This window comes from Corvus kubaryi, unplaced genomic scaffold, assembly GCF_017639235.1.
Source record: "Corvus kubaryi isolate FWS band 111438036 unplaced genomic scaffold, C.kubaryi_AGA036_p1.0 137, whole genome shotgun sequence".
Lineage (NCBI taxonomy): Eukaryota > Metazoa > Chordata > Aves > Passeriformes > Corvidae > Corvus > Corvus kubaryi.
In genome coordinates, this window is record NW_024580671.1 from 21,329,938 (window position 1) to 21,343,195 (window position 13,258).

The following is a 13,258-nucleotide window of genomic DNA, read 5'->3' on the forward strand; positions in this document are numbered from 1 at the left end:
TGAGGTTGCAGACAGACACAGAGGATCCTGCTAAAACTGTGATACTTAGCCTCTTTCTACTGATGATACTTCTTTTCTTCTCTGACTCCTTGGCAATGAGTATGCTGGCTACTGTTCACAGTGGCCACATAGTCCCTCCTCCACTGTCCTTCACCTTGGCACTGACTTACCCTTTGCTTCTTTGAAAGGACTGATCAAGAAGGGACAGAGACAAAACTTCTCTGCATTTAGTAACACTATGCAGCTCCTGCAAGTTCACCCTTTCAGTGTCTCTTTTATTGTTCTGAATCCAGATATTGGTGCCTCTGGCTTGTTCAGCTGCACAGCTGTGGCTCCTTCGTACCTGTCACACTACCTGTCTGGCTCTTGCCAGGGTGTACCCCCATGGGAACCTTCCCCATGCAGATCCCACCTACACCTTGACCAAGTGACCTTGGAAGCCCTTTAGAAGGATATGAGATGAGGCAAGAAGTAATCCTGAAGACACAGTCCTGACCTTAACAAGTGACACAATGCATGGGAGAATGTGTCTTTGCATAACCACCTGTGCTCAGAGGACACAAAGCGGAGAAGAGCTCTGCTCTTTCCAACAAGTTGTGCTTGCTTGAATCAGAAACAGCCAGGACTCTGATTGTAGAACTGAGCATTAAAATGTGAGCTATTTTCCATGTGCTACATGTCAGAGGGGAAAATTTCAACAGGAGAGGAGGGGGAGATTTGCAGACCCTCTCCACCTAATTCATCCTACCTCTTCTTTCTATAATACATTGCACTCTCTAGTTCTTGATTTTGGCCTAAGAAGGATAAATTTACAGAATTTGCAGAACAGTCTGAGTTGGAAGGGACCCAGAATGATCATTGAGTCCAGCTATTAAGTGGATGGTCCATGTGGTGATTGAACCCATGACCTTGGCATTATTATCACTGTCCTCTCACTAACTCAGCCAGTCTCAGAGTATCCCATCAAGATAAGGAAAACATGAAAACGGAGGAGAAGCTCATCGAGTACAAGAATAAGCTCTTATTTTACCCTGACAGATTATCTCCCTCACTCCTCTCCCATTCTGCTTCATCCTTCTACCACTTAAGTCCTTCCTTTCCTTTTTCCAATTTTTTGCTACATTTATTACATGCCAAGTCTTACCTCTCTCCCTTTCACACCTAATTTGAGTAATTAAAAGCATTGATATATCATGTAGAAATTGATGTTTTAAACAAGACAAAGAGAACCACCATGGATGCCTGATGTAAGTTTCTGAAAGGTAATTTAAGTCAACTTATCATGTTTTGAACACCAGGAAAAGTCACCCTTATATAAAAAAAGCACTGTTTGCTAGAGGCACAGCAGAGCAGGCTGGTATTGAAGGCCTTATAGCATTTTATGGTATGTTTTATCAATATTCACACTTCCACCCATCATTTCTCACATATTTCTCTTGTATACACATAATACTCACTCTTCCCAGTTCTTTATCTTCAAGTGCCAGCACCCCGGTGCTTTCTGTAAAGAGTTTTACTTTGACAACAGGCCGAGGATGAGTAGTGGTGAAATCCCCTTGGGTTCCCCATCTGCAATAAACAAAACAACAGAATTTAACTGGGGCTGAGCACAGGCCTGAGGGTGATAGGACTGTAATCTTTTCTACAGAATATTTATCAATGCACTCCTGGAACTTAATTTTAAACCTTTTCGAGGAGGGGGAGGGGAGAGAAAATGGAGATACATTTTTGAACATCTAAGATCAAATATTGACATAGAAGAATGGCTTTTCTCTGTGATAAAACAAATCAGAGTTTTTCTGTATGACTTTTGTCATAAAACATCAATCCAAAAATTTTTAATGGCAAAACTCAAAGAACAGAAATTACATCTTCATAGAGAAAAAAGAACCAAGCAAGAAAGCAAATAGGGATCTATTTTCTATGAAACATATTCACTATATCCTGCATACAAATCAAATTAATTTAGCAAAGAATCATGTCTCAATTCACTTCAGGCAACCACACTATGAATAAATTAAGAGACTTACGCAGAGAAAATCTTATATTTTATGAGATGTTACAACTTAATATGAGAATGTAGGAAAAATGTAAACACAAATGCAAATAATAGGAAAAAATATTATCAGAGTGACTATAGCTCTGCAAGATAATTACTGCCACAAGGCTGCATGCTTTTAGAGAACTTTAATTAGGCAGACAGACTTCTAGTTGTTAATCTATTATCTCAGTTAAGACACTTGGTTTGTGAGCCTTCCCCCCTCCTCCCTGTGTGCCAGTGGTACAAAAAACAATAGTTATACAAATTCGATTGCAACTTCCTTCAATGATCTATTCCATATTTCTGAACAACCACATGCAGGCCATTGCATAGATTAAAATGACTGTGATTATGCTACTAGACACAAACAAAATGCAAAAATTAAGCACAGCTCCAATTTCTCTTGATTTTGTCTACTGTGTGAGATACTACAAATATCAGAAACTAATAAAATAAAGAAAACAAATGACCTTAAGAGTGTGCTCTATAAAAGGATGTATTACACAAGCCAAAATCTTAGGCCCTCATTTAGAAAGTTATTTTTATTTACATTCAAGAATACACAATCTCTCCAGTATTGCAACATGAACATAGAGTAGCAATTTTCCAGCAAAGGGATTTATTAGGGAAAAAGAAAATGCTTCAACTAGCATGAGTTACAGACTTCAAGACCAAGTCTAGAAAGTAATATGCAATCAAAACCAATAAAGCTTTAAGGAAGCAGCAGTTCTGTATAAACCAGTCCTACAGGTGGCTGAGCATGCCTGACTCTGAAAGTGAAGTTCACCACAAATTAACTGAATCTTGCATTAAATTCTGTCTTCTTTGCTTTGTCTAGGTTAGATAGATGCTTATTCTGTCTGTGGTGTGCATAGCTTTAGCCTCCACAAAGTGGTAATTGAAATAGAAACTCAGACAAACTACCTTCCTGAGTGGGAGAAAACCTGTTTATGATCTGATGATAGATGCTGCAGCTGCAGGATAAGACAATGCCTAGCACTACTGCTTTTCCCAGTGGCAGTGCCAGGGGTATGTTTTGTCACAACAAAGAAATGAAATTTCCAAGGAGAAAGCACCTTTATAAAAGATGGGACAGTTTTATCTTCACTTTAGCTTCCAGATCCCGGTATTCAGGAAGAATGCTGCCTTGAATTTGGAAACACAATCTAAGCACTTTGATAGCTACACCCTCTCTCTCAGCTGTCAGGTTTGTTTGTCCCTGAGCTTCCAGAAGCATTAAACTGTGCATGCCATAATGGACAGGACCACACAAAAAAGCCAAGAGAAACTCCCATTAAAATAACAAAACAAACCCAAACCCTCTTACAAAGGTCTAGTGCCAGCATCAGTTCATACAAAAGAGAAGAGAAATAAGTGGTCTCGCTGACTGAAGGGAAGAGACCCAGCCTGTCCAATGAAGTGAACATCACTTGCAGCAACTCAGCTTCTGCAAGCTGAGCAGTAGGTGTGTGCTTCAACATTTGCTGGGGTTTGAGCACCCTAGCATCAGGTTCAAAGAACTTCCTGGAATGTGGTGCAGCTTTCTTTGGAGACCCAGACTCCATCTCTGCAGGACACAGCAGGCAGGGATGGGGCACACATGAGCCTTGCCCAGGGAGCCTGGAAGAATTTGCTCCTTTTTCAATTTAGATGCACAGTGAGATACTGATGAGAATGGGAGTAACATGGGGTCATCCATCTGTTGGATCTGTTGGCACTCACGTAGTACTAGGAATCACCTTTAACATTGAATCTGATTATCAGCCTTGACTGACATCTTTCTCCCATCCCCTGTTTCATCTGCAGCAGTAAGTGAAAATCCTGGGCTGAACAAGAATGGTCTGAATCAATTCTTAAAGCTTAATGTTTATGGTAGAAATATTCCATGCACTGATCTGCATGCTCCTGGATGATTAGGACTTCAGCTGACTCTCATAGCCTCTTAGGGACATTTATTTGAAAGTGACTTATCTGGAAGAGCAGATGATCACAGATTTTATGGACTTTAGGTTTTACTATCATTCCTCATGAAAGAGTTCATGAGAAATCATGTTCTGTTAGAAAAGGCAAATCCAAGATTCTATCCTTTACTATCACACTTAATTGTGGCCATCTGATGTTCCTGTCTGCCAATGTAACAGCAAAGTACACACAGCTCATCTTTTTGTTCCTTGTGTATTACTGGAACACAAGTCCTGTTTCTTTGAGGCTTTGTGTTGTTGCAGAGGTATCAATTCATACCATTTGAAACCAGCAGCCAAAATAGTGGTATCATGTTCATTTTAGTTTGCTCCTTCCAAGAAAGAACATAAGAGACCAATAATCCAGACAAATTGAGTTTATCTAGATAGATTGAGTTCATCTACATGCTGTACATTTAAAAGCACATAATGGTATCATGCATACTATTAATACATCAGGCAACAACTGAAGCAGAAGTCAGAAATGACAGCCTAATCAAAACTCCCACCTGTAGTCTAACCCATATGAATGTTCATGCTAATAACAATTTGCAATTTGAATTTTTCATTTTGTCGGTATGAAATAAGGTGTAACAATAAGAATGGCCTTTCTGGCTGTAGTTTGCACTGTCATCACCTCCTAATAAACTTCAGTTCTGTTAGAAATAAAATTCTGATCTGTAAAGGTTGTGCCATGAATGTAACAAGATACCAGGAACTCAGCATTTATTAAGGACGACCCAAAATAAGGGATAGAACGAGTAAAGCGTGCAGGTGTACACAAGCCAGCCTATTTTGAAATACTCTTTACTGTTCTGAAATTATATAGGTGCTCAAGATCTGACAGATTTCAACTTTATTTTCTCCCCTGGATATTTCTTTTATGACACCTAGTACGACTCCAGTCAACAAATCAATGATTTATTTATTCTTCCTGTTTATGAATAATATTTCATTTCAACCAAATTCCATTTAAATGGATATCACACTTTCAGCTTCTGTATTTGAGAGGATAAAAAATGACATCAGATTTTCAGCATACAGATCAATTTAAAATTTATTACAATGTACATGCAAACAATAACTTTGAATAAGGTATTGTCCCATCATCATCTGTGACTAAGAACTGCGTAATTAAATTAGATCAATCTTACCTATAATGACAAGATTGTAAATATAGCCTTCCTATCCAATAAATAAGATTTTACTGAATCACTTCTTATTTCCACTGTAAAACTCCATCAATTTTTTCCATACTTTTGGGTATTTATTCTAGATCTATATACCTGTTCAAAGAGCTGGTGAGTTTAATGGTGGATTTTAATTACCTAGTAATTCATGGAATCAATACCATAATTATCATGATGCGAATCTTGATCACCATTACTGCAATTTCTTTTTCAACTTATAGATTTTATGTGCTAGTACAATTACATCCACTTTTTTTCTCAAAAATTTAATTATTTTTCTTCCAAAACACATTTGTAGTCTGTCAAATGCATTTTTTGACACCGATTAAAGCATTAATATTTCTGGTTCTCACATTTGCTTAATCTCTCTGGAGTGTATATTTTAGCAGAACAACTCCTTTAAATTTAGCAGCTAAGCTGCTAGGTATAGGTCAGACAAATTGATGTTTTTCTTTTAAGTTTGGAGTTGCAATCTGATATTTTTTCTACAGAAAATACAGTACTTCCCAGAAATGTTTTTGTTTCTGAACCACAGACATTGAAGTCAACCAATATACAAAAGATTGTTCACATTAGTTCGTAAGACAAAAACTTTTAAATTGTTTAATCAAACTACTTTCTGTATTAAATAGGAATCGACAATGTGGTCTCCAGAACATGAATGCCAAATAAAGAAAAGTTGCTCTTCTTTATATTTTAACTTTCAACATCAATAACTGAAATATTTTCTGCATGAAAATAAATCTTACAGCTGACTTTTACTTTTCATGCAGGTGAACCTGTAGGTCGAAACCTGGTTTTCTGTGAAAAGAGACGCAATTCCTTTGTGCCATTTTGATATTGAGTCAAAGTATATTGCAGATAATTTATTTAAAGCTTGCTTTGTTATGGAGCTCCTGAAGGAAGGATGGAAGGAAGGATGAGAAGGAAGAACAAGCAAACTAATTCATCTATCTTCTGAAATTGTTATTTACAAACAGTGTATTTTTAGTAAAACTTAACTACAAAGAAAAATGCAATGCTTCATATTTGTAATAGCATATGTTTTAACTATCAAACGTATGCAAGCAATGGAAACAAAAAATAAATCACCTCCACACCTTTGGAGGAGCCATTGATTTTTGAGTATTGGTCCAACGACTTTTGTTAATGTGAAAAATTTTGGTGCTGAAAGTGTCCAGACGGGAAGTGCAAAATTTTAGACAAAACAAGTATGGATCCATGCAATATTTATATTAGGCTAAATAACTACCATTATAGCATGGTTGTTTGTTTGTTTGTTTTTTTAAATCTTGCTAGAAAAAGTAACAATAACTTCAGCACTAACTGCTGCAGTGTCCTCACAGCACTGTCAACGGCAGCCCATGTAGCATAATGGACACCTCTAAAGCTACCAAATTTAAGTCTGAAAAAAACCCCTAATTTTGCCTCTTCAGGCTCTCATTTTGCCATATAATTTTCCTTTGTTTACATAATTTTTCTGCTTTTACCTACTCATTCTCTTTACTATAGAAACTGCAGTGATTTGATGTTTGTTCATCTTTAACCACAAGCCACAGTCTTTTCACCGTATTTCTCTGCTGCTGTCAGAGGTATGTGGGCTGATACAGTAATTAGCAATAAAATCTATTGCCAAAGTTTATTTCCCTTCACTGCAAAAGTACCTACTTCCAGGAAGAAGGTGAATGTTTATTTCAGCTAAAGATTTATCATTGTGTCACAGAAACCCCTCTAAGTGAATTTATTTTTCTACTTCAGTTTGGAACACATTTCATACACTGGAAACAGCAGCAAATTTCTCTCGGGTTTCATTTAACTTATGGTATCTGTTAGTCAAAACTTTTTTAATGAGATCATGGGAGCGAATGTAATAAAATTTATTATTCTAAGTGAAGATCCAGACTTTTATTTTAGCCCTTATTATTGGAATACTTTATTTCTGATAAAATATTAACTCTACAGAATTTTTACACCATTTTTTGTCCTCAGCAATAAGGAAACCTCATTTTTGAAACCACTACCAGAGTGTATTGGTTTCCTTGGTGCCATCTTTCTGGGTTTGATTCTTAAGTCTTCTTCATAACTGCAACGTGTTTCTTAACTATTAATTAAACTATCTTAAGAGGCCTTCTGGAAGAGTTTTCTTATTTGCTATCCAAACAGGGATGTGGACATGAGCTGGAATGAGCAGGAAGACTCACCCAAGCCAGTTTGTTAGGCATCTTACTGCTCCACAGGAGTAAGAGATTTACCAGCACTTCATCTTTGCACATCTTGGAGATGGACTGGAAATACAATGTTGAGGTCTCTGCAATATCTTTGTGTTTCAACTATTTCAAGATACCAACTCTGCTGTTTCTACTTTGTTTAGAAACAAACTTTAACTGTACAAAACCAGGTATTTTATAACCCTCAGAGTAGAAACCATACTCACAATGCAAGTTGTGAGATGAAAGGCCAGGAAACTAAAGGACAGAGGAGGTTCAGCACCTCCTGACACATCCAACTACACTGATGCATTAAAATACTTCAAACCCGTGTCTGACAAACCTTCTGTTATTAGTGAAGGATTGTGTGAATGTGGAATTCATGAAGTGTTGCATATCACTACATCCAACTGCACGGATACAGAGAGAGAGAAAATGTGAGACCACGAGCCAGGTGCTGTACCAGCAGTGCAAGTCACCCCACACCAATCTGACAATAAATCTATAATTTGACGAGGAGGCTCCACTCAGCCAAACAAAAATAGAGTTAAATCCATACTTATTTGATTATGGTGGTTTTACTGAGACTCCTGAAGAGAGTATTAGTTGGTGCTAATTGCTACTAGTTCTTCCCCAATGATACTTGGAAAAGTATCATAAACATTTCATTTTCTCTTAGGAGCACAAAAATACCCAGCCATTTGTTAATGATTGACACCAGGATGCTACACTAGAAAACATAGATTTAACTCTAACAGACATCTCATACAACCCAAAAGCATGTTTATTTTTTCTTTTGACCACTGTACCAAATAATATGAACATTGCAGCTTCTTCCTTTGAAAAGGGATGTTGCAAGTTACTGCACATGCAACAGAAGTTTATTATGCAACACTAAGGATTTGATAGGGTAGAGATTACTCCTTATATGCAACATTACAACCACTATTTATACATATATATATATATTAATTTATTTATGTGTGCATTCTCCAGTACATCAGTGAGATCTGGAATTAAAGTTTAGAACCACAAGGGAAAGAGCTTGTATGCTTGTACATTTCTATAATGCTTATAATGGGATTTGCATTGTAAATGTTTTCCTTGGGAAATATTTTTTTATTTCTCTATTTTAGAATTACTCATTTATTTTAATGGAAGAACGAAGAGCATAATTTCCTTGCTCAGAGCAAGCACATTAAACTGCAACTGAAAAGCAAAGCATAAAGGAAGTTCTAAACAAATCATAACATCCTTTCACAGTAGAAGCACAGACAAGTCCCATGCTCAGGCAAACTGAACCATGAGGTTGGTTTTGTGTCTTGGCCTTTCATCACTGATCTCAGCTAATCTTTCTTGACTCTCTTCTTCCCTGTGTTACTGTGATTCCACCATTTTATGTGCAAATCTTGAGAATTACAAATGCATTGTTTCACAATCCCTATCAAAGAAACACTGATACTTTGCATAAATACTTTCCCTATTTAGCTACTATCTAATGGGCTGTCAGCTATTGAAAGAGCATGACAATGGTCCCTGAGATTCCCATCAAAACATTCCTAAAGCTACAAAATATAGATAGGAGAAAAATAATTTTTTCTACAGAGATGAGTGACAGGAGGAAGGGAAAGTACAGAAAAAAGGTAAGTCTTGGTATATGCATGGAAAAGTCATGCAATGACCTTTAAAGGTCACCTTTGAGTCCACCTAAGCCAAGTCTACACTATTGTGTTTTACCATTTATCATTTATTTCTGTCTATATGGGAACTTCAGAGCCGACACACTAATGGTTTGAAATGTAGACTAACAAACCATCTCTTCAGCACTTCCCTTACAGGAAATTTGTGTTCAGCACCTGTAGCTGCACACACTAAGCAGACCACCATGTAATTTCTGAACTCATTGTTGAGTCACTATCTAGCATAGTCACTCAAAAAAAAAAAAAAAAGGTTTGGGTAATTTTTTCTTTTTCTGTGGATTCAGCAGCAAAATTAAGGGGTTTTAGGGTGACTGTTACAGAACAACAGGAATCCCTTCTTGGAACTTTTTTCTCAAGGAACAGAAAGCTCCAAATTGTATCCTTACTTCGGCAACAGCAAGGATACAGTGTTTTGATCGATATGCTATATTGTAAAGCTCCTTTATACAACTAGACTAATATGACAGGAAAAAAAGAATAATCTGATAATATGCACATTTTTTCAGGATTTGCTTTTGGTAAAATAACAACTGTTTTAAATAAAGGAATTAACAGAGCTCAAAATTACTATTTATCTCAGAGGTAACAATGATCTACAGACAACCATGTATTTATTTTTAAGCATAAAAAATTATTAATACATGAAAAATTATTAATACATGAAAATTATTAATACATGCTCAAAATTACTATTTATCTCAGAGGTAACAATGATCTACAGACAACCATGTATTTATTTTTAAGCATAAAAAATTATTAATACATGAAAAAAATTACTTGTAAAAAAACCACAACAAAACTCTGAGCAGTTTTCCTTTAAAACAAAAAGGTATCTCATAGAAACCAGAAAGGCAAACCAGAAGAGGGGTTCAGTGCGTAATAAGCAACTAAGTAAAAACACTCATTTAGGCTTCCTACACTGAAAAGGAGAAAAGTGCACTCTAACAGTACAGAATGCTATTATGACAAGTAATGTCATTACAAACATAAAACAGTATGAATAAATTATTAGTCTTGCTTTCACATCTCACTTTCAATACAGGCAACCAAGACAAGCCAGGGTGAAAATTTTCACGGGTATGTATCTAGACTGACACACAACCAGGTGATGGCAACCACTGATACATATTAAGTGAACAATTCATGAGAGGCATTACCTCCAAGGTTCAAACCCACCTAGAGACTGGTGATGGACACAAAGGCAAGACATGGTCATTTATGCTCTCGAAATTTCTATATGCATATTTATTTCACTTTTTCCTTGAAAAAGATAATTATGATCCATCACAACACTGTTAAAAGTTGTAACCCCTATTTCTTCATGTTACTTTGTATTTCTGTGGCACTTTAAACCTTCAAAAACCTTGTACAAACATTGATAAACTCATTGTACTTTGAATAAGCAGGTATATGCTGTCATGTCAGTCTAAAGATGGGGGAAAATTAATCACAAACCACTGACCTATCTGAGCCCTCAGGGTCTATCAGGGAAGAGCCAGGAATCAAATCAGAAAACATCAGTATTATGGCCGGCATACAACCAGTAGGTGTGTTTTATTCTGAAACTCCTTTTACTGCTCTGAGTCCTACTGCTCTTATCAGCTTTCCACACTACCCTGCCTTTGTTTTTGCTGTCCTCCTACTCTCAACCTGCTGGTATTGCTTTCAAATAGGCACACTAACCTGCAGACTCACACCCTAAATGATGTGTAGTTATGAAGAAATTTCAGGATCTCTAAATATATTTTCTTCATCTGTTCAGTGGATTATTCTGTATTCTGAAAGTACTGGACCTCTTGACACTTCTGAGAATCAATGAACATGCTAACAAAGTGACAGCAAAGAAGAGTGCCCATAGTGGGGTGAAAAACAGCTTTCTGAATGTCATGAGCACTTGGGATGTATAAAGTATCCTTAGCCTGAACAGGACTCAAAAGCAGAAACTTCTTTCTTTCAAATCCTTTTTTTCAAGATTTATCTTTATCCAAAAAACAAACCTAAATTAAATTAGGCTGTAAAATTTGTTCCAATTCAAACACTGTATCTAGTAAAATTTTTAGCAATTACTTTGAATGTACCTGTGTCATATTGCTTACAAGACATATAATAAGCAAATCTTTGAAAGGTCTCTTCAAACCAAGATAAAAGAATAGGGTACTTTTAAAATGCAAAATAGGGCATTTAGGTCATATCAAAATTTAAGAAGAATCCAAAGGAATTTTCTCATGCCAACTATTGCCCACAAATAATAATTAAGCCTCTCAAAGATAAGACAGGTGCAAACCACTCTGAAACACAAATTTCAAATTCACTCTACCAAAATATTCCAGGAGGAGACTGGAGGTAAAATTTGAGGTAATGCTTCTCAACCCCACCTTTTATTTGACAGACAGACCACATCCCTCTAGAAGATACTTTACAGGCTGCCTTTGCCTTCAGCTTGACCCAGCCAGAGGCCAGGTAGCTATATTAGAATAAGGCTTAGCCTGATCAAAACTGTTTTGCTTATAAGCAAGATTTAATTAGCTTTGGCTCCACCATGTTATTCATAGCCAAATGGCTTCCAGTTTTAAGCTGGATCACACATCTGTATATGCTTTAGCACAGTGTTGTATCTGTCTGCAAGATATTGCATTTGTTGTGGATCAGGTGGGAATGAGCATGGAAACAGATACAACTTGTGCATTAAGCAGTGTGTAACCAGTCTTCCTCCAAGCTCTGATCGTTATAGTGAAAGGCATGGGTGGGACATGCATCTTCAAACCCAAAGACTTCCAAAATGCACTGTGAAATAAAACTGGTTTCAGTCTTGCAGGAGACATGTAATGTAATACTACATTTTAAAAGAAGACAGATACGCAGCTATTCTTTACAGTGGTGCCACTAGATGAGGAGGGTTAATACTCTCTATATATGTATTATATAGGGTATATATATATTTTATACCTTAACATATGCCTTGGTGACATAAGGATTATGTTCATTGTTAACTATCCAAATAGAGCAGGGAATACAACCAGCCTTAATTATCTCCTTTCATCCCAATTTCTTCCATGCTACGCTTCTTTATCTGAAAACTGAATATTCCCTTCTAACAGTAGTGGCTTTCACAAGTCCCTTAGACTTAGAATATTTTGGGAGCTAATCATAGAATCACCATAAAATTTAGGCTGAAAGGAACCTCTGGAGGTCATCTAGTTCAAACCCTGTGCAGAGCAAGAACAGTTAAAGTTAGGTTGCTCAGGTTATTATCCAGTGGAGTTTCAAATGTCTTTTAATATTAAGACTCGGTATGAAATTCGTATTTCTCTGCAATAAGAGATGAAAAATTTCTTAGACAATATAAAATAGTAATCAATGACAGAACATAGCACCAAGGCACCAAGTGAATAAAACTATCAAGTGTATTTTCAGCTGAATTCGTATTTCTTCTGTGAAACTCTTCCATCATTAATCCAGAACATAGGCTGGGATAAATGCATATTCTTTTTCTTCTCCATCATTTTCTTTGCAGAACCAAGGAAACATCAGATCATTTCCTACTGTTAATTTCTTTTTTTGCCTCTTAACAGCTGGATAATCAACATATATGGTATTTAATCACAGCACCCAATTTTTTGAAAGATAGTTTCTTCCACCCTATTTTGTGAATTGCTCCAAAAAGAAACACATACTGACATATGACGAGATGAACACCATGATGGAATTTATCCTTTAGAGAAATAAAGATGAATCTCAGAGAAAATGATAACACAACTCAGTCAAGCCTTGTTTATGAAAGCAGACACACTTAGTTTCCTGTCATGATACCCACTTGTCGCCCTAAAATTCCAAAATAGTATTAAAGGATCATGCTCATCTTGACCAAGTTTTCAGCATTGTGTACATCAACATAATTATGTCTTTCAAGCTTTAGCCTGTGAAATGATCCTCATAAAAATACACAGAGGATCTCTAACATATAACCTTGTTTTTGTACATGTTGTCTAAAATGTATTTATGTCTTAAAGAAAATAACTCTGTATGCCAAAAGTAGGAAGAACTACTTTGTTATCCTCTGTGAGATCAACACCAGATTTTGCTACACCTAGCTTCAAGCAAAAATCTTTCAAAGGTAACAGTTAAAAGAACAGGTGAAAGTAAAAGACCCTGATCAAGA

The 13,258-nt window shown here is 36.4% G+C and overlaps 1 protein-coding gene across 24 annotated transcripts in view; it reads right to left on the reverse strand.

The window, feature by feature from the left end:
* Positions 1–13,258, reverse strand: part of CADPS2 (calcium dependent secretion activator 2) — a 294,985-nt gene that overhangs the window by 148,770 nt on the left and 132,957 nt on the right. For all 24 annotated transcript variants that reach the window (XM_042018140.1, XM_042018137.1, XM_042018148.1 and 21 more), the window contains exon 7: positions 1,458–1,569. In XM_042018140.1, coding sequence (XP_041874074.1) covers positions 1,458–1,569 — 112 coding nt within the window. The remainder of the gene's footprint in view (positions 1–1,457; positions 1,570–13,258) is intronic.